General features: G+C 58.5%; 1 protein-coding gene across 4 annotated transcripts; it reads right to left on the bottom strand.

Annotated features, from left to right (window-relative positions):
* Window positions 1-4,276: 4,276 nt before the first annotated feature.
* Window positions 4,277-26,044, bottom strand: DNAI2 (dynein axonemal intermediate chain 2). 4 transcript variants are annotated; one of them, XM_075904036.1, is made up of 15 exons: window positions 26,027-26,044; window positions 20,879-20,980; window positions 20,517-20,707; window positions 18,970-19,131; window positions 18,693-18,814; window positions 17,018-17,160; window positions 15,897-16,010; window positions 13,357-13,496; window positions 12,863-12,985; window positions 8,814-9,037; window positions 8,297-8,432; window positions 7,426-7,572; window positions 6,309-6,533; window positions 5,210-5,263; window positions 4,277-4,401 (listed from the first exon to the last, which is right to left on the bottom strand). In XM_075904036.1, the coding sequence occupies exons 3-15, from the start codon at window positions 20,697-20,699 to the stop codon at window positions 4,393-4,395; spliced, it is 1,782 nt and encodes a 593-aa protein (XP_075760151.1). In that variant the 5' UTR covers window positions 20,700-20,707; window positions 20,879-20,980; window positions 26,027-26,044; the 3' UTR covers window positions 4,277-4,392. The 4 variants fall into 4 exon arrangements, with proteins under 4 accessions (XP_075760151.1, XP_075760150.1, XP_075760152.1 ...); XM_075904035.1 differs by lacking the exon at window positions 26,027-26,044 and adding an exon at window positions 22,012-22,132; XM_075904037.1 differs by lacking the exon at window positions 26,027-26,044 and adding an exon at window positions 22,012-22,132 and having other exon boundaries at window positions 20,517-20,704.

The following is a 26,044-nucleotide window of genomic DNA, read 5'->3' as shown; positions in this document are numbered from 1 at the left end:
TTGCCTTTAGGAAAAGGGCCTCTAAACTAGATCTGGTAGTGCTGTTATTAACCAGAGATGTGGATGAAAAGGAGCAGAAGCAAGCCAAGGAGGCTGCTGAAAGAAGGCGGAAGGCAGATGAAGAAATTGCTAAGAGAAAGCAGGAGATGGATCTGGAACTTGAGATGAGAAAAGCAGAACATGCAGAGAGAATGGCAGAGCATGCAAAGAAGATGGCCCTAGCCAAGGAGGAAAATGCTAGACTTGACCTCCAGCTTAAGAGACTAAAAGAACAAGAGAGACTGTATTCTCCTGGAGGTTCAATGTATAACTCTGTGGGTATGCGGTGTGCTTATGATATGGCAGATGTATTTTACCCAGCTGATGTGATGACCCAACCCCAAAGCATGGGTGAATGCAAACCTTTTGTGTTACCTGTAGCTAACAGGGAGGTTTGGGAAGGGGGTGCATGTGGGTATGGAAAGTTTCCTGGAGCTGGTCAGTCTCCCTGTAACCAAGGGGAAAGTGTTTCTACATGTGTGCCTGTGGCAGATGCCTGTGTGTCTGTGCAGGGGGGCAGTGAGCCTGTGGGTGAGGGCCCGTCTGATGCCTCAGAGGTGAGGCTGGAATCAGAACCAGGGCAGGAAGAGCCCAGAAGTCAGGGAAATGTTTCTCTGGGGCAGCCTAGAGTGGCTGGCCAGAGTGAAGTTTTAGTTGAGGAGGTGGCTGGTGAGGTTTGTGGAATTGAACCTGCACAAGCTGAAAGTGATTTGTGTGAAGAAGCACAGTGTGTGCAAGCTGGCAATTTGGCTGGTGGAAGTAGCAGTGGGGCAGTAAAGGAAGCTGTCCCAGTGGCTAGCTGTATGACTGAGATTAGCCAGGGGTGTTGGGACAAGGGAGAAGCTGTCTCTGGTTGTCTGGCTGTGTGTGGGGAAGAGTTTCTTCCTGTGTCTGCGGAAGGTGCCCCACAGCCTGTGAAGGCTGAGAGCAGTGTGGTTGTCCCAGAGTTGGGTCTGGATATGGCTAAGGCCCAGGAAGGGGGTGGCCCAAGGTTTGTGTCTGCTGGGGAGAGGGATGAGGTGACTCAGGTAGAGTCAGTCAGTGTTTTACCAGAACCCCAGAGACCAGACAGTGGTGACCCTGATATTGTGCCTGATGCTGCTGTGTTGCTGGCAGAGGGGGGAGCTGCTCGGTGGGAGCAGGGAGACCCCTTAGCCCGGGCACAAGGAGAGAATGAGGGTGTGTTAACTCTGGTGCCTAATGATGGTGTGGACGTTTACAGCCATCTAGAGAGCTGCACAGGGAGTGAAGATGCCTCTGACCCTGTCTCTTGTGGGTCTGTCTGTGTGCCTGAGAGGGGATTATCTGTGAATCCACCTGAGGGGCCAGAGATAACCCAGGGAGTAAGGGAAGTGCAGGAGGAATTGGTTGGGGCTCAGCAGGGCAATGCTACTGCAGAGTCCGGGAAGGGTGAACTGCTGCTTAAGGAAGCTCATAGGGAGGAGAGTCCTGGCAGTGCTTGTAGCAAGCAGTTTGCAGTAACTGAGAGAGGTGACGATGCCTGGCTTGGAGAAGGCATTCAGGAGAAAGCTCTGCCTGTAAACGGCAGCAGCTTCTTGTGTGAGGCACTTGTTTTGGTGCCTGACAGACAGAACTGGTCTGTTAACAGTGACTCCACTGACTTGGGTTTAGGGAAACCCAGGGTGGATGGTGGTGGAGAAGTCTCGGAGGGACTGAGGGTTGTTCCAGATGAGGCAGGAACATCCAGAGAACTGGAGCAGGCTGCTAACCCAGTGACTGTGGGTGACCAGCTTGCTGGGAAGTCAGTGTGTGTGGAACAGGATTGTTCCCAGGTGAATGAGGAGAGTGGGAAGTTTGTGTCTCAGATTCAGGAGAAGGGCTGGGTAGCTAAGTATGCAGAGCAGAACGGCTGTGTGGTCACTCTCCCTAGGATGCAGGAGATGGCAATTAAGCTCCCATCTCTGGACACGGTGGACACTCATAATCAATCAGGGAGGTTGATATCTGGTTCCATGTGGAAACAGAGGTTAGAGAGGGACAGAGGAGAGACTTGGGAGTCTACAGCTCACTGCTGTTACCCCACTGAGTGGGGGAAGGGGGAGAATTCCAGGGCCATTGTGAGCCAGGGAGTCACGCCCAGCCAGCCCTTTGTCTTGGGCAGGCCAGAGGTTTCAGGCCTGGAGCCCAGAGGACAAGGGGGAGGGGCAGGACTTGTTTTGGCCAAGAAGATTTGCAGTTTAAACCTGAAGGGCCAAAATTGCAATGGTGTGGGGCCAGAGAAGGGGCCTGACGGAGAATTTCAGTATACACCTGATGTAGGATTGTTCTTGTTACTGATGTTAATTCTTGTAACCACTGTATTATTGTTGCAGAGAATTGTAACGGTATACAGTGTGCATGAGCTTATGGAAATACCATGTAATCTGTCTGGAGATGTACCAAACGACAGACGGTATGTAAGGGGACATTGTGATGTTGCTATTTCGTGGTTAACACTCGTAACTGGGCTTGGAACTTCTTACAGTACAAAAAGGGTTCCAGCCAGAAGGTCCTGTGTAAGAAGGGAAACTGAGGCACACCACCATTTTGTTGGGGGAGGCCTGTGATGCCCTCAGTGATGTTACTGGCATCACTTCCTGCATCAATTTTGCGTTGGGGGTGTCACGTTGCTGAATTGGAGGGAAGCAGCCAGATCGCTGCTGCACCCCTGGGTGGGGGTGTTGGCCCCAGAAATTGGTATGGGGGGATTGAATGGGGATTGAATTGTTTGTTGATCTTATGTACGCTATTTATGTGAATGTATAATGTCTATGTGTGTAGGTAGGAATCTGTAATATGTGTGGAAGCTGAATATTTCTGTGAATGTGGTTGAGCATTGCTATGGACAGGCTGGGTAGCAAAGCCCTGTGGAACAATGGCCCTTGATGGCCCAAAGACACACCTAAAGCAGGAGGGCGGAGACCCAAGGGCTGCCAGCAGAGATTGGCCTCTGACCAGGTGACTTGCTGCAGACTAGAAGAGGCCAGGAAGGAGTATAAAGAGGCCATGTAGTCGATGCCATTTTGTTCTCAGCTCAGCACTTCATCCCAGAGGCAGCACTGCAGGGATTGAAGAGCCCGGAAGACCTGTGAACCCATCCTGATCGTAGGATGTGCAATAAGAACTTTTAAACCAGCAGCTGCAACACCTCTGCTAGAGCCTGCATCGAGAACTGGGAGATTCGGTGCATGTAACGTACTGTACTTTAATAACCTTACTCTCAGGCTTTTCTTTCCTGTAATAATAAACCTTTAGATATAGATTCTAAAGGATTGGCCCAGCGTGATTTGTGGGTAAGGTCCAGAGGGTAAATTGACCAGGGATCTGTGGCTGGTTTCTTGGAACCGGACAGAACTTGTTCGGGGTAGGTGGGATTGGGTGCTAGGACCCCCCACCTGTGTATAGGCCCGGGGCCATCTGGGGCACGGATATTGCTGGGGTGTCGGAGGGGTTTTGCTCGGGAGGCTTCAGGCAGGTTGCTGAAGCGCTCTGTGAGACTGGTTTGTGACCTGTTTGGAGAGGTCGCCAGTCAGGGGGACTGTAAAGAGCCCCGGATTTGAGCAATTCGCCCTGAGCGGACGCCCTAAGCTGTGCCCAGACACGGCCCGGTCCACCACAGGGGCGCTCGGTTCTCTGAACAGGGTGGGAAGGAGCCCCAGCCCAGTGGTGGGGAAACCCTGCAAGGCCGCTCCCTGCTGGCCAGTTCTAAGGACCAGCCTGTAGCGGCCTGGACGCCGCCCTCTCCCCGGTAACCTGCCCGTGGCCCAGCCCGGCAGCTCGCTCTCCGGGCAGGCCACGGCTCTCAGGCCACGGGGCTCTGCCACGTCAGAGCACGCACGAGATGCATGCACTGGGCTGGCCATGGGAGCTGCCCTCTGCCAGGGGCAGCGCACTGGAAGGCAGGCAGCAGCCAGCACTGTGGGCAAGCGGGCTGCGCCCAGGCTCAGCGGGCTGGGCTGCTGGGAACTGGCGGGAGGAGGCGTGGGTCTGCCCTCTGGGGAGCAGGCACCACCCGGCAGCCCTCTGCCCACCAGACCTGGCAGGCGGGAGGCTCCAATCCCTCAGGGGAGAGGGAGAGCCCATGCTGCGGTGAAGCAGGGAGGTGGAGAAGAGCGAGTGGAGCCGAACTGGGGGGCTGCGGAGGGGAGCCAGCCCGGTCTCTAAGCCGAGGGCAGCGCCCGGGGAGGGACCAGCAGCCCTGTCCATCCTGGCACCGGTGGGCCCAAGCAGGCGCGGCTTACAAACACTGCTCTTTATTAACCCAGCCTAACCCGCAGAAAAGATCCAAAGGGGGAACAACCGACACTGGGACAGGAGTCAGTTAAGTGGGACTCTGCAACCCGCACGCCAGGCTCACTGCTCCTGTGGAGAGAGAACAGGGGTTAGGCCAAGGAGGGGTCCTCGGGGCCCGATTCTTTTCCCATAGACAGCCCCCCAGGGCCTGGCCCACTGGAGAAGGGCCTGAGAGCTGGGCTCCAGCTGCCGAGCGCGGCACTAGCTGGCCCGCCCTGACCCTTCGCAGGCTCCCACGCCAACGGGGCTCTGCCTCTCGCTCCACTGAGACTGGGTGCGGGACGCCTGGGTCCCAGCGCTGCACCGGATGGACGCTAACAGGGGAGCCCCCTCCCCACACCAGCCTGGACAGTGGGAGGGAACGGCTGCCTTTGCCAGATCGCCCAAGGAGGCTGGCGGCATGGAGACGCAGGGTTAGCAGCTCCCCTGCACGGGGCGAGGGGAAAGCAACAGCAGCTGAGAATAAAGGGCTGGGTGCGAGCTCCCAAGCCAAGCCTGCTTGGTATCCATAGGTAGGGGCCTGCCCCGCAGCACAGCCCACGTGGGAAGGGGGGGGGGGTTGAAAGGCATGAGCTCTCCTCCCCCTTTCAAACCTCATCCAGCCCACAGATGCGCCAGGCCACGTGGGGGACCAGCTACACGGTTCCCGCGGGCGGTGCAGGCGGGACGGCCTCGTGTTCCCCGGCTGCGCTCCATGGGGGCTGGGACACGGATGCCCCGAATTTTGGCTCCTGGGTGACTGGCAGGCTGGGTGCTCAGAGGAGGGGCGCTGGAAAGTGCCATAGGGGGTCGCTTGCTAGCTGGGCGGGAACTTCCTAGGAGTCTGGGGCAGTAGAAATGGGGGAACTGGGCTGCAGCAGGCAAAGGGGAGCCTGACCTTGGTGGGGTCCTGCTCCTCCTCCTCCTCCTCTTCATCTGAGACCTTCCTCTCCTGAAAGGAAACGGGAGACCGTCGCGTTCCAGTCCCCAGGCACGGAGACGCCTCTTCTGACAGGCCCCCACCTCTGCTGCTTTCGGTTACCAGGGCCTACTTAGAAACTCGGCTCCCGGTCTCGTGGAATCGGTGCCAGCTCCCCAGAACGGGTAAAGGGGGCAGGGCAGCCTGTCAGGCACCTGCGCACCCCACGAACGCAGCTGGCGCTGTCCAACAGGCCGCACTTCCACGGAGGAGCCCGGTACTGCCGCAAGTTGGGGGACAATGGTGGGAGCCACACGGTGCTGGGCTCACGTCTACGGGCCTGCCTGAGGCCTGGGGGTGCCCGCTAGCTGTGACCCTGGGCTCTTGCCAATCTGGGGGGTGAACGCCACGTTCTCCAGCAGGAACCCCGCAGCTTGGCAGCTGAGGTACGACACAGGGCTACGGCACGCTGCTCTTCATACCCTCCGGGTACAGCCCTTCCCCCCCATCCGCCGGGGTCAAACGCTGCCGCCATGTTTCGGGAGGGGAAGGCTCCCGGCTCCCCGGCTGCGATTTCACCGTGCGGCGAGGGGGGGCCACGGTTCCCAGAAGGCTCCGGTGTCAAGCGCAGTAGCAGCGACCAGGGGATCGACGCGCGGCTGTAGGAGCCCTGCAGAGCCAGCCCGGGCTGGGCTCCCCGGGATTCACACACAGATCGGGGCGCCGCTTTCCGGTCACGCGTGTGCAAACCAGCTGAGGACAACGGGGCTGCACGGGGGCTGGGGGGGCTGCAGTGCCCCTGCTCTCGAGGGCGATGCCACCCCCAGGTGCCGGGAGGGGGGCTGGCAGGTGGGGAAATCGCCTCTTAAGCAAGCCCCCAGGATTTGGAATCCACAAGTCCCTCGTCACGGGGCTCTGGCGGAGCAGAGCGGGTGGCCCTGTGGGCTCCTCACAGCACATGCTACGGGCATCGTCCCCCCGCCCGCCCCAGGCTCTGGAGAGCAGGACGCAGCGCGGGTCAGACGAGGACTAGGTGCAGCCGGCCCCCTCCCCCCGGCCCGCTGGCCCTCTGGGCTACCTGGACTTTCGACTTCTTGGCTGCCCGCTCCTTCCTCCTCAGCTCTCCTTCGATGATCTCGAAGAACTCCTGCTGGACTCTGGCCAGCAGCTGCTCCGGCGACTCCTCCTCCGTGTCCACCTTCACCTCCTCCTCCTTGCCCTCGGCCTTGGTGCGCTCCTTCAGGCGCATCTCACGGTGCCGGGCCTCCAGGATCTTCTCTCGCTTCGTCTCTCGCTCGAACATCTGCGAGGCATGGGGGTGGGGGGATAAGGCTCGGGGACCGGGGCCCACAGCGACAGGGCTGGGGCAGGAATCCTGGCCTCTGAAGGGAAGCAGAGTCCCCAGGCGGTCAGCCCCTACAGCGTGGGCTGCTGCTCCCCTCCCGCCCATAGCAGGCCCCACATTAGCCATGCCCCCGACATCTCTGCAGTCCCCCTCCCTCCAGGGATCCGCCACAGCCTCTGTCACACCGCCCGGGGCAGGGAGACCCCACGAGGGGAGTGCGAAGCAATTACATGGTGGGGTGTGTCCCTGTGGGACGAGGGTCTCTCACGACTGCGCGCCAGGGCCAAACGCTAGACCCCTTCCCCTGCGCCATGGGCTGCCAGCGGGACTGGGAGCGCCCAGCACCCTGGTGCTAGCGAGAGCGGGAAGGCCACCCGAATGCCCCCTTTCTGCAGCCTGGGCCCAGGACTGCCGACCTCGGGGTCCTTCCTGACACGGCCCTGCCTGTGCAAGAGACCCTGCGGGAGGCCAGGACGCCGCCCAACACCGCGCTGCTTTGAGGGAAGGTTTGAGTCCCCTGGCGCAGCGCCGTGTGTGGACACTTCCCTCGCGCCTGGGAGCTCACAGGGCAAAGCGAAACCAGCAGCCTCAGGCTGGAGCAGCCGCCAGCGCGTCCACACAGGGCTGGGCACTGGCTTCACTAAACTGGTTTGGGATCCAATTTGAATCAACCGGCCGCAGCTCCTGAGCGGAGACGCCCCGGGGGTGCTGGAGATGCCCCCTGTGCGGGTGCCCATGCTGAGCTCCCCAGCCACAAGCGCCAGGCCATGCCCGTGTCTCCCGGCCAATGCTACGAGGGGGAGTCCAAGCGTCGGGGCTCAGGGAGCGAAGCCCGGCCCGAGAGACTCACCGCCGTGGCCAGGTTCTTCTCGTTCCTCTGCAGGGTGCAGAGCCCGGACGAGACCTCCAGCAGGGTCACCGTGCCCAGCTTCGAGCCGCAGCCAATGAAGCGCCCGTTGTCCTGCAAACGCAGGCTGAAGAGAGGCTCGTCGCAGACCTGGGGAGGCAGAGTTGGGGAGTTTGTTGTCCAGGTGTGTGGGCGCTGAGCCGGTCCAGGCTGGCCCCCCGGCAGGCGTGGCAGGGCCGACGGATGCAAGCGCCTCCCACGCTGTCAGTCAGATTGGTTGATTTGGGAAGGAGGTTTTCACTCCTGGGTGACGTGGTCCAAATGGGGGAGCGGGGAGGCCTGGCTCCTGCAGAGGGGAGTGCCGCAGGCAGCCAGACGGGACGGTGATGGGCACATCCGACACGCAGGCCTAGCTAACGTTGCTTTCCTACAGGGCTGGGTTGCCCAGACAGAGCGATATGGGCGAGTGCCCATGTGTGCACCAGAGCGCACTATGATTTCCTCCCTTGCTGGGCTGCAGAACCAGCGGGGCCGACAGCCACCGTGGGCTCGGGGGCAACGTGTGGGGGCCTGACTCCATGCCCCCGGAAGGCGCAGGGCCGAGGGCAGTCAGCCCCCGCTTTTCCCCAGCCCTCAGAGCCACACGGAGCAGAGCTCGTGGCGATTCAAAGGGGCCCGGAGCTCCCAGCTGCCACCGTAGCAGTTGAGAGCCCCGGGCCTCTGACTTGCCCCCTTCATCTCCCCCCACCCCCATCAGTGGGCCTTGCACGGAGCCCGGGAGAGCTCTGCAAAGCCCCTCCCCGACCCCTCCAGGGGGTTCAGATCTCTGCTCCCCCCGCGGGCGAGGTGCAGGATGGCGCGTGCCGGGACCAACCTTCACGCTGAGGGAGGGGTCGTTCTGCTTGAAGAGGAAGTCCCAGACGTCAAGGGTCCCGTCCATTTTGGCGGTGAAGAAGACGCCCGGGCGGACGGTGCTCCAGCACCCGTCTGTTAGGTAAGCCATGTGATACCTGCCAACGCACCCAGCGGCTTAGGGCAGCTCGGTCACGCCACTCGGGGCTGAAGAATCCGTTTCAAAGAGCGCCGTGGCACCGGAGCCGCTGCCGCTGCCGCTGCCCCTTGCCCGGCGTGCGTGTCGCTCTCACACCCCGGGCAGGTCTCGCACGGGGACGGGGGCGGGGACCGACAGCTGGACAAAGAGCCAATATCCTACCACCACTCGCAGGGACTGGGGGCGGGGGGGGATTTCCAAAGTCCCCAGTGATCCAGGCACTGAAATGCTGTTAACATGAAGAGACTTGTGGGCCTCTGTCATGGAGACGCTTCCGAAACCCCTTCCCGTCCCTATCTGGGGCAGAAACAGCAAGTGCAAAATAAAACCCATCACCTACTTGGTCCACATGATGGACGATTCCTTGCTGTCCTCAGACCAGATCCGAGCCGTCCAATCCCCGACGGTCAGGAAGTTCTTGGGGAAAAAAGGGTTCCGAGCCAGAGCGTAGATGGGGCCATGGTGCCCACTGTACGTGCCAACTATCTTTTCGGCGGGCGTCTTGGCCTTGCGGTTACAGGTGATCACCATGCCTTGTTCCGTCCCCACCATGAACTTGGTCGGCTGTGGGTGGAAGCGCAGTGGAACGCACGGTCACTGGGTGTGGGAATGCTCTCCCAGCGAGGGGAGAGGGACCGCTACGGGGGGCCTTGTTCTCCTCTAGACGCGTGGAGGGTGAGGGTGAACTTGGATCCAAGTTACGCAGGCAAGCTTCCCCCCCAACGTGCATCGAGAGGAGAACTGAACCGGCGCTGGAGACTGGCAGGTGTACTATTAACTAGAGCAGGGGTTCCCAACCTTTTTCAGTCTCTTGGCTTTTAGTAAACCTTCCCGTACCCCCTATTCAATATGAAAGGAAATCAACTCTAGAATCCACAACTCTTTTCACTAACACGACTACTTTTGGAATATTTCAATTAGGATAATCTAGTTATTTACCACATATTCCCCGTACCCCCTTGACAAGCTTCTTGTACCCCCTGGGGGTATGCGTAGCCCAGGTTGGGAACCCCTGAACTAGAGGGATACAGCCTGCTCTCAGCCCCATGGCTGTACGTCCAGAGTAGCCCTTGGAAGCTGGCGGAGTTACTCTGCGTGCAGGCGGGCGTGCCACATGGTAACGAAGCACAGGGAGGGTGAGGAAGCGAGCTCAGGCAATCTTGCTGTTGGCAAGATCCACTGTTCTAGGGACAAGCCCAACTCCGGCTTCCCGAAGCTGGCGAAAGGTGGGTGGAAGCCGCTGTGGAGCAAGTGACTGCTTGGAAGGTGGCATTTCCCCAGGCAGACACTGGTTATTTTTTTGCCTTCGCTTAGAATCATAGAACTGGACGGGACCTTGTGAAATCATCAAGTCCAGCCCCCTCCCCTCCCGGCAGGACCAAGCTCCGTCTAGATCATCCCGGACAGGTGTCTGTCCAACCTGCTCTGAAACAGCTCCAGTGACGGAGATTCCACAACCTCCCCAGGCAACTTATTCCTGTGTTTCGCCGCCCTGACAGGCAGGACGTTTTTACGGTTTTAAGGATAGGTGATGAGAATGGGATAAGCCGCCTCTTTAAAACATGGACACAACCGTTCGTCTTTGTAAAGGGCTTTGCGCTGCTCAGACAAAAGGGTCTAGAGAAAAAGATATTTATTTTCTGGTTGATAAACTTTATCCTCGTGGATGGCTCCTGTACCGTGCACATAAGCTTAGGCTACGATTTCCTGATGCCTGCTGGAGAGAGGGAGCCTCACCCAACAGGACTTACATTCCATATTCAGCTCGGCTCCTTTGTCTTCAGGACATAAACTAAAGACACTTCCGTGGGGCTGAGCTTTGCTCCACAGAGCCAGTGTCAAAGCGGCCCCCTGGCTCTCAGCCACTGCTGCCCTCATGCCTTTGTAAACATCCCAAAATCTGTGCCCACAGCGCAGGATACTTATCAACCACAGCCCCCCACCGGCTCCAGGCAGCCCTGCATCCCCAGCGATTGCGGCACTGCTCGGCTGTGCATGCCGAGATAAAGATGCTCATCCCGGTGAGGCCCCTGCTGGCGCTAGAGATTGGAGAGCCCTCAGAGTCTACACCTGATTTCTCCTGTCTCAGCAGCCACCAACTGCAGCGGCAGGGAAAGGAAGTTACAACTCAACACCGGGTAATTGACACTCACTAATGTAGAACCCAGCAGGCTGCCGGGGAGAGCGCCCTGTGTATGCCGCGCATACTCAGCTTTAGCAACAAACAGTCTCACGTCATTACCAGTCTTCGAACAGAGACTGTTACTTGTATGCCGAGATCAGAAGAAAATAAATACATTCCTGGCTTGTTCAGTGCTGGCTCCATGCAGGACGTCCGAGCCGTGGGAGCATGGAGATTACCACCTGGAGCATTTGAGAGGCTCGGCCAGCCTCTCTGAAATTCAAACTTGTGCACAACCTACAGCCTGCTCTCAGCCCCACGGCTGTACATCCAGAGTGACCCTTGGAAGCTGTCGCAGTTACTCTGTGTGCAGGCAGGTGTGACGCATGTTAATGAAGCACAGGGATGGTGAGGAAGCGAGCTCAGGCAATCCGCACGTTTGAGACATGCAAACCAGCGTGTAGAGAACCTGGTTTGCCTGCTGCACCCTACACGTCAGGACCATATGAGATGAGCCCACACATCTACCCTCTGTAATGCTGGCAGGCCAGGTGCCGGCTCATGGCAAGGTCCCCATGTCTCAGTGGAACACTGACAAATACATAGCAAGTATCTGTCGGGCTCAACTGGGGTTGGTGCTGCTAAAATAGGTAGCAGGGTTCTCAGACTGCTTTAGTGTTTAGACTTTATTGAATGCTTGTGAGTTGTAGTTGGCATAAATCCCACTTACAGCATCTGCATCCCAACTTGCCGCTGCACTATGATCCGCTGTGACTAACTCACCAGACAGGGGAGAGACATTAACTAGCGTGAAGGGTTGGTCTTCAACATCCTTCCCGAAAGGAAAAGTCTGCCAATACCTGATGCACTATTGTGGGATGCAACTGGAATTTCCCCATGTACTGTCAATAAGTAGGGACATTCCATATTTCGGTTTGCGGTTATTCTGTCTCCTCTCCATGCAGATAAGCCAGGCCTCGGACTCCACCCATCAGCTGAGCTTTGCAACCAAAAGCGTGGGTGAAGAGAAGAATAAAACCCCTAAGAAGGAGGAACTGACTATCTCTGGGCTGCTTGGACTCTAGGGAGGCATGGCTTTCTAGGTATAAGCAGGAGATCCCCAGCTGCATAGACTGGGTAAGCCCTAAACAACAGGCAGAGTTTGCTGATTAAAAAACCTTCTATTATCTTTTGAAACTTCTGCTCATTTGATGAAGTGGGTTTTGCCCACGAAAGCTCCTACGGTCCAACCCTCCAACCCTCGTGACGTGGCCCCCGACTGAGAAGCAGAAAGACGCTCCCACGTTCCCCTCCCACACTAGCGCCTACGGGGGCCCAGGCTAATAGATTTTGTGTGCTCCAGCCTGGGGGAGGCGGCAGGGGGGCTGGAGTGCCAGGGTGGATTGGATGCTGGCAGGGGGGGAGCCCTGAGCCTCGGGGCCAGGTCAGCCCCTAGGTCTTAGGTTCCCCTCCCCTGATCTATGGCGTTGTCTAAACTGCACAGCTTTTAGTGACAGCCATGTCGACACAGCTGTGTCACTAACAATCGAGCGGTGTAGCTGCTGTTTCTTGGTTCTTTTGCCAACAAAATACTGATCCCCCAGGGAGACAACACTCCTACAGACAGCGCACGGTTCACACCGGCACGGGCTGCAGCAAAACTTGGTGGGGAAGGGAGGGGCGTCTAGCACCTCTGAAGGACAAAAGTTTTATCGTTCAATTACCAGTGTAGACCTCATTAAGAGTCTGTCAGGCACGGGTTTTTTCCTTTAAAGACTCTCTCTCTCCAGCTAAGGGTAAGGGAACAAGGGCTGCTGTTAAAAAGAAAGCCTCACTTAGCACTTCACTTTTCAAAGACTTTCAGTTTTCCCTTCTGCCCTGTCTCTAATAAAAGGCGAAAAGGGTTCCTAAGAGCGTGTTCACCTTGATACTAAGCCAGTGATTTACTTTGCGTACAAACCCCAGGGCCTCACGCTGCTCAACGCCAGACAGTAACTTACTCCATCTAAATTAATACAACTAACGTGCACGTTCCCTCCCCACATCCGCCTGCCCATCATCCAAGCCTGCCGAAGGAGTCCACCACTGGGCACTTCTCCCCCGAGGCGTCACCTCCTGGCTGAGGAGCCCAGCACGAGCCCGCTCAGCACCCCCAGCCTGGACTAGACGTAAGCTGGGACGCCCAGGGTCTTTGGAACGCCGCTGCCCCCGGGGCAAAGCCTCCGGTGTGGGGAGTTCTGTGGTCCAGCACAGCAAGCAGCACTCACCAGGGTAGGTTCAAACTCCAGCGCGATGGCTCCCAGGGCATTCTCCAGGATCCCTTTCCTGCTGATGTCCATCACCAGGGTCTCGGTGGGCTCGGTCAGCTTTCGGATATCCCACCACAGGACCTGCGGAGGGGAGGTCTCAGAACCGCTCGCTCTCAGCATGCCCAGAGTTTCTCTCTTGTATAGAGCAGCTGGGATTTGTACTACCCAGCATCAGACAGCGGCAGGGTCAGACCAGACGGTAATGGCAGGACGCGTGAACACACGTGCTTTCGCTCTGCAGGGGGAGGGGGTATAGCAGAGTGTCCTGGGACAAACCAAGGGTCCAGCAACAAGCATGCCCCATGTTTTATAGCCAGCAGACAAGCGCCGCCAGGCAGGGAGATGTCACCATGCTGGCCCTGACCGGTCACTGACCCAGCGCCTCTGAGCAGAGCCTGTCGGTGCTGCACGCATGCTGTGGCAGTGGGGCGAGGCCAGGTGCTGGCCTTTACCTGCCCATCCGTAGAGGCGGAGAAACAGTCTGTGCCGGTTTTGGACTGAAGCCAGATCACTCCATACACGGGGTCCCTGTGGCTGAACTCTACGGTGGAGAGCTCCACCGGCTGGCCCCCTTTCCGGGTGTCCCAGTAAGCTGTGAAGGGGGAGGAGACCATCAGCAGTGCCTTATCCACCTGCACTGGTGAATAGCCACTTCCACCCGGTGCGCTGCCTCTGGGCCAGCTGGCTCTGGTGGGCGGTTTCCCCTTCAATGCTTCCTAACGAGAGGGCGTGGGCTGGAGTTAGTCCGCCGGGGGCTACTGCTTCAGCGGCGCCGTCAGCGAGGCCAGGAATAAGAGCAGGGCTGGCGACTGACGACCAGGCCCTGACGTTGGGCATTTCACCACAACAGAGCCAGGCAAACCATCCACTGATCTCGGCCTCACCTGCTCTGGGGCTTGTAGCCACCCGCACCGCAGCACCGGCCTAGCAAAACTGCTGCAGCCACTCCAGCGGATTAGGGGTGTGAAGGGTTAACCCATAAGCCTCATTCTAAACCAGTGAGGCTTCCTGGTTAAGGTTAACCGGTGGAGGTGGGAGCAGCTCCCTGTCTGCCTGCCACGGGCAGGGGGTGGCTCCAGACACAGGGGGCTTGCCGTGGACAGGGGCTGCTCTAGCCCAGCCAGTGCAGCCTCTGCCTGCGGTGGGGGGAGGGAGCGTGGCGGCTCCAGTTCAGCGGCAGGCAGGGGGGCTGCTCCAGTCACACTGGAGCCATCCTCTGCCCACCCTTCAGCTAACTGGCTAACTGATGAACGGGATTTTACATCCCTAGTGCGGATGGGCTGCACAAAGGCTAACCGGTGGCTTCCCCGGAGCAGCTCGAAGCTGAGGTGAGCAAGGCTCCGACGCAGCTAAAAACTCCAGTGCCGGAGAGTCCAAGTGTCCCGGGTGCCCCTGCAGGGGCATGGGATGAGCTCTGACCCCACAGAGTTGTATGCGGGGATGCAGTGCAACACCTCAGCTCCCCTCAACTCCAGCTGGTGGTTTGGCCCTTGGCAGTTCTGAAACCCAGGCCCCAAGATCACACAGCAGGCTACTCAAACCACTCCGGAGCCAGGCTAAGGGGCTAGGTTGATTCTCTGCAGACACAGCAGCGTGTCGCTCGCTCGCTCTTGCCGGGTGACAATGAAACAATTGAATGTGACAGCGCACGCTCTGCTGGGCCATCAGCTGTGCGCCTGGGGAGCCCTGCGAAGGAGGAGGTGAAATTGACTCTCTCTTCCAGCACCTAAGGAGCACATGATAATGTCCTTCTAATACATGCCCTGCCAGATCAGATGGCTGTTGCAAAGGGCAATGAAAACATAAAAATGAGCCCAATTAAATCGAATGGGTCGTGTGGCTGAATAAATAACAGAATGTTACTCAGATCTGGCAAGCGGGGGAGGGGGATGTCTTTTAATGTTTGAAACAAGCGAACAAAAAATTATTCTCCAAAGGAAATGAAAGCAATTGGTTCAAGCTTCTCTAACACCACGGCATGCTTCCCAAAGCACGTCAGCGGGGGAGTGAGGGATAGCCAGGAACACTACCCACCGGCAGCTATCTGACAGTGTTCTGGTCAGGGTACGGGACCTACAACAGCAGCGTCCTGTCCTCAGCTCTAGCCTGCTTGATGACATGGTGTAGCTACCGCCAGGAAGGACACTTCTGTTAGCAAAGACATGCCCAGTGCATCTCCAGAGAGAACGTGTGTGTCGGTGAGAGTAGCTATTTGGACACAGTGGACCAGAGACATCCCAGGGCTGGGGGGTGGGGTCTTTCCTAATGAAGTCAATTAGATCTATCTGGGCTACCGCTGACAATCAATGACATGCTGACAGGCGTTGCTGGACTCAGTCCTGCTTCTGAAGTCCACACCCCTCCCCGCTGCACTGATTCCTGGGAGTGAGGGGCAGAAAGAGACAAGCGCGCACAGGCAGACTGGATGGACACGGAGACCCACTAGCCAGGAAGTTCTCACTGTCCCTCTTCGAGCTGTACTGGTTGTCTGGAGAAGCATGAGCCTCTGTTCCCTAGGGGCAGCTAGTTTCACAAGCACTGAAGTTACTTAGTAATTCAAAACATTCTTCCAGCTACGGCCGTGTCCATTTCCCATCTGGAAAGGGCTTGACATGTTTTGAGAGCTAAACAAAGGAAATGACCCTCTTTCCCCCCCTTTGTTCTAGGAAATAACACAGCCTCCTTGTCTGGGGAGACAAGACCCCCTCCCTCCCTCCCAGAATGGGTTTCCCCCGGATCACGATCACACAACGGTGACTTATCAAGCAACACAGAGTGTATGGCCACCACCTGCTGCCTAATTAGGTGACCGCGTGTTATTTCATCAGGCTTGCAAGTCCCAGGGCTCCGATTGCAAGTTAGCGTTCCAGGCCGTGGTGCTAATGACGCTACAGAGTCTTTGTGCAGATCAGCACTGGAGCGAGGCTAGCGCAGAATTAAAATGAAGCAGTTCCCCGGTAGCGCTGCTTGATAAACAATGGCTGTCCCTTACCGATCTGCCCATTGTAGCATCCACCAACCAGGACGTGGGAGTCTTTGGGGTTGTACTCCAGGCTCACGAGCGGGGATGATGGCCTCAGAAGCTGCTCCGGTCTGTTGGGACTTTCTACCAGGAAGGGACAAAAGAGAGGAAAAGCAAAGTCTAAGTGAAGCCCAGCAGGAAAACAACACCTGCAACTAACTCAGCTCAGGAATGCTGCAGGCTAGCCAGTGACCACCGGAACCCACGTCTCCCCAGAGGTCTCATCAACAGAACACAGTGCTAGCTAGAGGAAGGGCAGAAACCGTTCCTACAAGGTACTAATCCGGAGGAAGAGCGAGCACCTAAAACCACTTTGCAAGCAATGTACAGGCGGAGGGAGAGAGTGGAAATGACTTGCCCATGGTATCTCAACAGCCAGGAAGAGAACCCAGGAGTCCTGACTCCCAGCCCTGCGCCTGAAACAGACGAGCAATCCACCTTCCCCCGGTATTAGCCAGGCCAGGTCTTGGCGCAGAAAGAGGAGTGCTGCATTGAGTGCTCGCTTTCTGCCTCCATTCTCCACCGCTCCTTTCCCAGTTACCACCCATTCTGAAGGGGGAACCAACACGGAGGAGCCCCAAGTAGCTGGGAAGGCAAGTCACTAGACAGCCAGCTGGGATGAGAAGGAAGGTATCTAGCTCCCTTGTCAGGTTGTGGTCAGAGCCTCAAAGCTCCCTGTGGCAGCGAAAGGTTCGTTCACTTTGGGTGGGCAAGGGTGGAGGCCTCACCCCTTTCTGCTCCCACCCCTTTCGCTTGTCAGTCCTAAAAGGGACTCCCCAGGGAAGTGCCTCAGCAACACAAGGTGTTTCCGAACATGGGTCTTGTGCTGCTTTTTGCTTTTTAACAGATTGGGCAAATGGGCAGAGAGTGGGGCTTTCCAGGCTGGTTTCCACACTTTGATCAGGTTTCAGATACCCAAAACCCCTCTTCTCATTCCTCCGTGTCCGTCCGTGAAACAGGAGGCGCCTCCCCTTTCTGCTCTCCCAAGGGTGAGCTGCGAGTTAGCTAGTCTCCACCTGCAGAGCACTTCCCAGACATTAAGGGCCATCTCAGTGGCAAGTGTTCCTAACGGTAGCATTTTTGCCTCTTACCGAGATCCCATATGTATGAATCGTAGCTCATTTCTTTAGAGCTTCGCTGGAACTCCAGGCTGGAATAAGCTACTGCCAGCTTCTTGCTAGCATCGGGATGCCAGGAGAGATGCGTGGCTGTCCTTTTGATGACATTGGGATCTCTGTTTGATAATAAGACGTCAAACAATAGCGTTAACTTGCTAACAAAATTGCCACACTCCAGACTATGAACAGGTTCCCAAGGGAAGAGGTGGGAACTTCAATTAAAACAGGTTAAACCCCTTGATGGCACTGATTGTAGGAACCAATCCTGCACTGAATTAGGAAAGGAGGACCTAGATGAGCTGATTAGTCTTTCCAGTTTGAATGTGTAGCAGTCCGGGTACATGCCAGGAGCTAACTTTGAAAAGTTAATAAGCAGGCCCCAACACTAAACAAACGGAAGGAAATTCCTGTGAAATTCGCCCGGTACAAAAGATACTGAACCTGGGATACTCACTGAAGTGCACTAACTAAAAAGAGCCCCACAATATCGCAAGCCCATTAGATCCTCCCCAGATGTACATTATTTGACCGGGTTTTGAAGGACATGTGAAATCAGAGGTGGGCAACCTGAGGCCCACGGACCTCCCCCCCCCCCCCCATCTGCTCCCTTCCCCCATGCGCTTCTCACGCACTGGGCACCAGGAGCCCCACGTAACCTACTCCTTCCCCTCCCTCCCAGCACTTTCAGAGTGTCACAAATCGCCTGACTCACCCTCCGACTCTGCTCCCCCCTCGGCACTCTGAAAGTGCTGGGCGGGAAGGGAAGCAGTAGGAAGTGCAGGGCTCTGGTGCCCCAGTGAACAAGAGGGGGGCAGACGGGGGCCCAAGCGGCTGCAAGCGGAACCCCAGTGAACTGCAGGCTGCTGCCGCCCACTGAGATGAAGGAGGGTCACTCATGCGGCCTGCTCACTATTCTTGGTTGCCCATCGCTGTGTTAAATACTCCTCAGCGCAGGGTGTAGGAAAAACTGCCTGCTTTTGGGGATCGAACAATCTGAAAAGTGGGGGAGGTGAGGGATTAACCTCTTGTAGTAACTGCCCTCCGCCCGAAAAATTACTTGGAAATACCCAAAGGAGCATCTATATTTATATATTACTCTCCAAGGATTATTTTTCTGAGCCAGAGATGACATTCATAGAATCCTAGAACTGGAAGAGACCTCGTGAGGTCATCAAGTCCAGTCCCCTGCCCTCATGGCAGGACCATGCACCATCTAGATCGTCCCTGATAGATGTCTATCTTACCTGCTCTTAAATATTTCCAGGGATGGAGATTCCACAACCTCCCTAGGCAATGTATTCCAGGGTTTAACCACCCTGTCAGTTAGGAAGTTTTTCCTAAACCTCTCCTGCCACAATTTAAGCCCATAGCTTCTTGTCCTAAATTGCCAGGGTTGGTCTGAGTGCAGAGAGAGATTGACTCCACCAGAGAAAGCCTGCCATTCAAACCACTAGGATGTCCTGCAGTTAATTCTGGCCGAGCTGGGTGGTTGCTAGGATCTGCTGTGTTTGCTGCTTCAATTATGCCTGCTCCTGTCAGCAGATGCAGCTTAACTGAAGCAGCTGCCTGAGCTGGCCCAATGGTCAATATGAACTAGAAAAGAACAGGGAATGTTCAACTCTAGGCAGCGCCTCCGGGCTGCCAGTACCTGAAGACAGTAATGGTTTTTGCAGATGGAGGCTCATCTGCTATGTCCGCCGTCTCTTCGTCTTCAAAGTACTCCTCGTAGATATCGATCGCGTTGTTCTGTTTGATGCAATGCTCCATCAGCTGTGAAGCAAGCCATGCAAATAAGCTATGAGGTGACATTTGGGAAAGGGACTGGTTTTAGCGAGCAGGCAGCGAGCAGAGCATGACGGGAAAGGGAGCTGTACCACCACCAAGTAGGCAGAAAGGCAGAGGAAAGGATGGGACAGTGGCCTTACACTGCCGAGCTGCATGATGGTGTTGATGTAGTTCTCATCTTTCTCCACTTTCTTCCGGAATCGGATGGTCTGCTCCATCTCCAGCGGGTTGACGTCTTTTGGCCACCCACCTTCCAAATGGTTAACGCCCTCATTTTCCATCTCAAATCTCTCTGTGTTGACCTGGAGTGTTGCACAAAGTGAAAGATACAAAGCTGATGGGCTGGGTTTAGATGGTTGCTCCATAAGCTGATGGAGATGGGGAGGAGTCTAGCACTTAATCCTTCCCTGATCCCAGATCCTGCTAGCATTCATACTACCAGTCAAGATTTTCCTAGCTTTATCGGCGCTGCAAACGCCATCTGGGTCCTTGCATCTCAGCTTTCTCTTCTCTAGCTCTTAGCCATTGCCAGGAATGAAGATCCAGCAGTCAGAACAGAACAGTGTTCATTTGCTGATGCACAAACTTGACCCCCCTCATACGTCTCCCTGGCTACATTGCTTCTGCAGAGCTAAGGGGAGGAAATGCTAGTTTTTGTCAGTGCCATCAGCAGACGTGACTTGAACACACACTCATGCCCATGGTGAGAAGCTGCTAGCTTGACAATCACTTCTCTGGCCACAGACAAGTCTTGAACTCGCAGTCCCTGCTGTGCCTAACAATGGAATGATGGATAATCACTTCACCAAACCTCTGAGCACTCTCACTCACCTTCCAGCAACTGGAGTGCAGGAGGGATCATGTAGTATTACATCCTATACCTTCCTGAGCAATCCCGTAATGTATATCCCAATTACAAGGAAGGCACAGAGCTCTTCTGGAAATATTAACACAGGGAACTCTGCAGAGTTGTTATTTTCTATTGCTCCCCACACAGGAAGAGGGGTGGGGGGTTCCAACAATGTGATTGCAAACAGGAACCAGCACTGGCAAGAAGAATTATTGGCTATTTCGCCACTGTTTAAAACTCAAAGTAGCTTCTCATAGCTCATCCAAGTGGAGCAGATTGGCTTAGCAAAGGATCAGTCCAATTCTGGGAGCTCTTAAGGAATCATTCATTAATTGCTTTATTTACCGTCACTGACTGCAGGAAGTGAGAATCCTCCAACCTCCCCTTTTTTAATGGAATTCCAGATTTGCAACCCCATCGCCTCCTTCCTGCTCTGGCAGTGGCTCTCCCCTGAGCATCTCAAGCCGTGCTACAAACAGCCATGGAGCCTCCCAACTGGCTTTCCATAAGGTAGCTAAGATAAAATCCACTTTATATCTGAGCAGCTCTGTCTCTCGAGCTGCCAGGGTCCCACAGTGAACAGGACCCTCTCTCCTGTTTTAAGCACTTGACAAACTCAAAGCTCTTAACTGGCCTGCGGCAGCCAGCAATGAAAACATTGTCGCCATTTTGTGAATTTTTGGGATGGGCAAGAACCCTGAGATAATATCACTGACAACTGCTCAGAATACAGCACCACCATGGTATTTCTTCCAGAGAAGATCTTGATTCCCTATATCCTGCTCCCGCGAAGGAGGTCCCAGAAGAGCTGCAATTTATTACTGACTCCCACTCTACCTCATGCTCTGACATGTCACTGGCACACTGTATTCCAGTATCAATGGGGTTCCTCTCTATGAAGTTTGTGGCTTGGCTGGGGTCCGGATGGATGTCCACGTTGATTTCGACTGGCCGGTCGGAGAAGTTGCATTGTCGGCCAAACTCGCTGCGCTTCTTCACATACACGTAGACGATCTCCATGGCACCTGCTGGGGTGAGGGAGAAGGACACATTGCGCCTTTGCATGCTTCAAACTCACCCTTTCACTGCTGCACGACACAGCGGATGCTTCCCGGGGGACACGGAAAGACGTGATCCCTCCCTACCCACAGGGATGACGCTCTGGGTTTAGAAATGATGAGTTTAATTTGGGAACTAACCTGGATTGGATGATCTAGTGCAGGGCTACTCAATGATACAGCACACGCCGAGGGCCGCAACTTAAGTCTGGTTGCATATACATGCAAATAGCTTCTTTCACACTGAGGGGCATGAATACAAAGATTAAGGCGAGATGATACAACGCGCAGGCCCCATTTAAGTCAGTTCTGCTGACTTTAGTAAAACGCAATATTTACCCAATTTCCACCCATATGACAGCACTTGTAGGGTACGGTTAGACTACAAGGCTGTGTCTGGACTGGCCAGTTTTTCTGGAAAAATAGCTGCTTTTCCAGAAATCTTGCCAGCTGTCTACACTGGCTGCTTGAATTTCCGCAAAAGCACTGGACTTCCTACTGTAAGAAATCAGTGCTTCTTGCGGAAATACGATGCTGCTCCCGTTCGGGCAAAAGACCTTTTGCACAAAACTTTTGCGCAGAAGGGCCAGTGTAGACAGCTCAGATTTGTTTTCCGCAAAAAAGCCCTGATGGCGAACATGGCGATCGGGGCTTTTTTGCGCAAAACCGCGTCGTGATTGGCCACGGACGCTTTTCTGCAAGAGGTGCTTTTGCGGAAAAGCGTCCGTGCCAATCTAGACGTGCTTTTCCGCAAATGCTTTAAACGGAAAACTTTTCCGTTAAAAGCATTTGCGGAAAATCATGCCCGTCTGGACGTAGCCCGAGAGTTTTTCCGGGATGTATCCCGGAAAAACTCTTCTGCGTCCAGGGACGTGTTTGCGCTTCCGTTTTTCGCTCTGTCGGAAGCCGCGTGCCTTGCTCTCCGAGGGGTGAGGGGGCTTTGAAAGAGCCCCCCCCCCCCCACATCTGGCCCAGTCTGGCCCCACATCTGGCCCCACATCTGGCCGAAAAGGGAAAAGCCCCTCCCAAGGGCAGGATGGAAAAGCGGCCGGGCCGGGCCGAGTAGCCCTGCGCTAGCGGGGGGGGGGCTCCCGGGGCTCGCACCCCCCCCCGCGGGCAGCGACTCTCGGGGGTAAACTGAGGCCAGACCCGCCCACTCTCCCCGCGCTGCACGGGGGGGGGGGCAGCAGCGGGGGGACCCGTGGGGGGAGGGGCGAGCTGCAGGGCACGGCGGGGGGAGCGCTCCTGTTCCCCCCCCCCCCGCCGCATCTTACCGGGCGGGGGCGGATCCGCTCCGGGTCTCGGCAACCGTGCGCCGCGTGTCCCCGGTTGCCTAGCAACGCCCGGGAAGGGGGGGATGGCAGCGGAGCGGTCACGTGACATGCCGGGAGCCGCCGCCATGTTGGGGGGGGAGGGGAGAGGAGCAGGCAGTTCCCTGAGGGGGGAGGGGAGGCGCCATTGCTGAGGCACGTGTGGGGGGGAGGGGAGGGGAATGGCTCCCCCCCCATCCCCCGCTGTCCTGCTGCCCGCCCCTCACCGTGGCCTTGGGCCTGGCCTGCGCAGCCCAGCATGGAGCCCCCGCCCGCGATGAGGGAGACTGAGGCCCACGGCGACGGGCCTGGCCCCGAGGGGTGGGCAGTAGCCTGCTGCTTGGGGAGCTGGGGGTGCAAGGGGCTGGAGCACGGCCCTGAGCCCCAGGAGGTGGTGCGGGGTCAAGGGAGACCCTCAGCAGAGCCGAATCCCAATGCGCCAGGCGAGGCCCCTGCCCGATAACCCGACGGCGGGAAGGACGCTCTCACGCCCGTGGACCCTGTCACGACCCGACGGCGGGAAGGACGCTCTCACGCCCGTGGACCCTGTCACGGCCCGACGGCGGGAAGGACGCTCTCTCGCCCGTGGACCCTGTCACGGCCCGACGGCGGGAAGGACGCTCTCTCGCCCGTGGACCCTGTCACGACCCGACGGCGGGAAGGACGCTCTCTCGCCCGTGGACCCTGTCACGACCCGACGGCGGGAAGGACGCTCTCTCGCCCGTGGACCCTGTCACGACCCGACGGCGGGAAGGACGCTCTCTCGCCCGTGGACCCTGTCACGACCCGACGGCGGGAAGGACGCTCTCACGCCCGTGGACCCTGTCACGACCCGACGGCGGGAAGGACGCTCTCACGCCCGTGGACCCTGTCACGACCCGACGGCGGAAAGGACGCTCTCACGCCCGTGGACCCTGTCACGACCCGACGGCGGGAAGGACGCTCTCACGCCCGTGGACCCTGTCACGACCCGACGGCGGGAAGGACGCTCTCTCGCCCGTGGACCCTGTCACGACCCGACGGCGGGAAGGACGCTCTCTCGCCCGTGGACCCTGTCACGACCCGACGGCGGGAAGGACGCTCTCTCGCCCGTGGACCGTCACGACCCGACGGCGGGAAGGACGCTCTCACGCCCGTGGACCCTGTCACGACCCGACGGCGGGAAGGACGCTCTCTCGCCCGTGGACCCTGTCACGACCCGACGGCGGGAAGGACGCTCTCTCGCCCGTGGACCCTGTCACGGCCCGACGGCGGGAAGGACGCTCTCACGCCCGTGGACCCTGTCACGACCCGACGGCGGGAAGGACGCTCTCACGCCCGTGGACCCTGTCACGACCCGACGGCGGGAAGGACGCTCTCACGCCCGTGGACCCTGTCACGACCCGACGGCGGGAAGGACGCTCTCACGCCCGTGGACCCTGTCACGACCCGACGGCGGGAAGGACGCTCTCACGCCCGTGGACCCTGTCACGACCCGACGGCGGGAAGGACGCTCTCACGCCCGTGGACCCTGTCACGACCCGACGGCGGGAAGGACGCTCTCTCGCCCGTGGACCCTGTCACGACCCGACGGCGGGAAGGACGCTCTCACGCCCGTGGACCCTGTCACGACCCGACGGCGGGAAGGACGCTCTCACGCCCGTGGACCCTGTCACGACCCGACGGCGGGAAGGACGCTCTCACGCCCGTGGACCCTGTCACGACCCGACGGCGGGAAGGACGCTCTCACGCCCGTGGACCCTGTCACGACCCGACGGCGGGAAGGACGCTCTCACGCCCGTGGACCCTGTCACGACCCGACGGCGGGAAGGACGCTCTCACGCCCGTGGACCCTGTCACGACCCGACGGCGGGAAGGACGCTCTCTCGCCCGTGGACCCTGTCACGACCCGACGGCGGGAAGGACGCTCTCTCGCCCGTGGACCCTGTCACGACCCGACGGCGGGAAGGACGCTCTCACGCCCGTGGACCCTGTCACGACCCGACGGCGGGAAGGACGCTCTCACGCCCGTGGACCCTGTCACGACCCGACGGCGGGAAGGACGCTCTCACGCCCGTGGACCCTGTCACGACCCGACGGCGGGAAGGACGCTCTCACGCCCGTGGACCCTGTCACGACCCGACGGCGGGAAGGACGCTCTCACGCCCGTGGACCCTGTCACGACCCGACGGCGGGAAGGACGCTCTCTCGCCCGTGGACCCTGTCACGACCCGACGGCGGGAAGGACGCTCTCTCGCCCGTGGACCCTGTCACGACCCGACGGCGGGAAGGACGCTCTCTCGCCCGTGGACCCTGTCACGACCCGACGGCGGGAAGGACGCTCTCACGCCCGTGGACCCTGTCACGACCCGACGGCGGGAAGGACGCTCTCACGCCCGTGGACCCTGTCACGACCCGACGGCGGGAAGGACGCTCTCACGCCCGTGGACCCTGTCACGACCCGACGGCGGGAAGGACGCTCTCACGCCCGTGGACCCTGTCACGACCCGACGGCGGGAAGGACGCTCTCTCGCCCGTGGACCCTGTCACGACCCGACGGCGGGAAGGACGCTCTCTCGCCCGTGGACCCTGTCACGACCCGACGGCGGGAAGGACGCTCTCTCGCCCGTGGACCCTGTCACGACCCGACGGCGGGAAGGACGCTCTCTCGCCCGTGGACCCTGTCACGACCCGACGGCGGGAAGGACGCTCTCTCGCCCGTGGACCCTGTCACGACCCGACGGCGGGAAGGACGCTCTCTCGCCCGTGGACCCTGTCACGACCCGACGGCGGGAAGGACGCTCTCACGCCCGTGGACCCTGTCACGACCCGACGGCGGAAAGGACGCTCTCACGCCCGTGGACCCTGTCACGACCCGACGGCGGGAAGGACGCTCTCACGCCCGTGGACCCTGTCACGACCCGACGGCGGGAAGGACGCTCTCTCGCCCGTGGACCCTGTCACGACCCGACGGCGGGAAGGACGCTCTCTCGCCCGTGGACCCTGTCACGACCCGACGGCGGGAAGGACGCTCTCACGCCCGTGGACCCTGTCACGACCCGACGGCGGGAAGGACGCTCTCACGCCCGTGGACCCTGTCACGACCCGACGGCGGGAAGGACGCTCTCTCGCCCGTGGACCGTCACGACCCGACGGCGGGAAGGACGCTCTCACGCCCGTGGACCCTGTCACGACCCGACGGCGGGAAGGACGCTCTCACGCCCGTGGACCCTGTCACGACCCGACGGCGGGAAGGACGCTCTCACGCCCGTGGACCCTGTCACGACCCGACGGCGGGAAGGACGCTCTCACGCCCGTGGACCCTGTCACGACCCGACGGCGGGAAGGACGCTCTCACGCCCGTGGACCCTGTCACGACCCGACGGCGGGAAGGACGCTCTCACGCCCGTGGACCCTGTCACGACCCGACGGCGGGAAGGACGCTCTCTCGCCCGTGGACCCTGTCACGACCCGACGGCGGGAAGGACGCTCTCTCGCCCGTGGACCCTGTCACGACCCGACGGCGGGAAGGACGCTCTCTCGCCCGTGGACCCTGTCACGACCCGACGGCGGGAAGGACGCTCTCTCGCCCGTGGACCCTGTCACGACCCGACGGCGGGAAGGACGCTCTCACGCCCGTGGACCCTGTCACAACCCGACGGCGGAAAGGACGCTCTCACGCCCGTGGACCCTGTCACGACCCGACGGCGGGAAGGACGCTCTCACGCCCGTGGACCCTGTCCCGGCCCGACGGCGGGAAGGACGCTCTCACGCCCGTGGACCCTGTCACGACCCGACGGCGGGAAGGACGCTCTCACGCCCGTGGACCCTGTCACGACCCGACGGCGGGAAGGACGCTCTCACGCCCGTGGACCCTGTCACGACCCCCATGTGGGAAACCTAGGAGATGAAAGAACAAGGCCTGCCCCACAGCCCGTTATTTTCATTCATTAAACGCCAGCCAAAATTTAACTAACTGACTTCGTAGGGAATAACATACCCAAGACTGTGAGGAAGC

The sequence above is a fragment of the Pelodiscus sinensis genome, chromosome 20 (genome assembly GCF_049634645.1).
Source record: "Pelodiscus sinensis isolate JC-2024 chromosome 20, ASM4963464v1, whole genome shotgun sequence".
NCBI lineage: Eukaryota > Metazoa > Chordata > Testudines > Trionychidae > Pelodiscus > Pelodiscus sinensis.
This window is presented reverse-complemented; position numbering and strand designations above follow the sequence as displayed.

Excerpts from the sequence above, each read along its gene's own strand:
- DNAI2 (XM_075904034.1), bottom strand. The coding sequence starts at position 22,138 with ATGGCGGCGGCTCCCGGCATGTCACGTGACCGCTCCGCTGCCATCCCC. Across the intron at positions 20,708-22,011 it reads AGCGGATCCGCCCCCGCCCG|CAGGTGCCATGGAGATCGTC; the intron begins GTAAGATGCGGC and ends CCCTCACCCCAG. Across the intron at positions 12,986-13,356 it reads CCGCCTCTACGGATGGGCAG|GTCCTGTGGTGGGATATCCG; the intron begins GTAAAGGCCAGC and ends TCCCCTCCGCAG.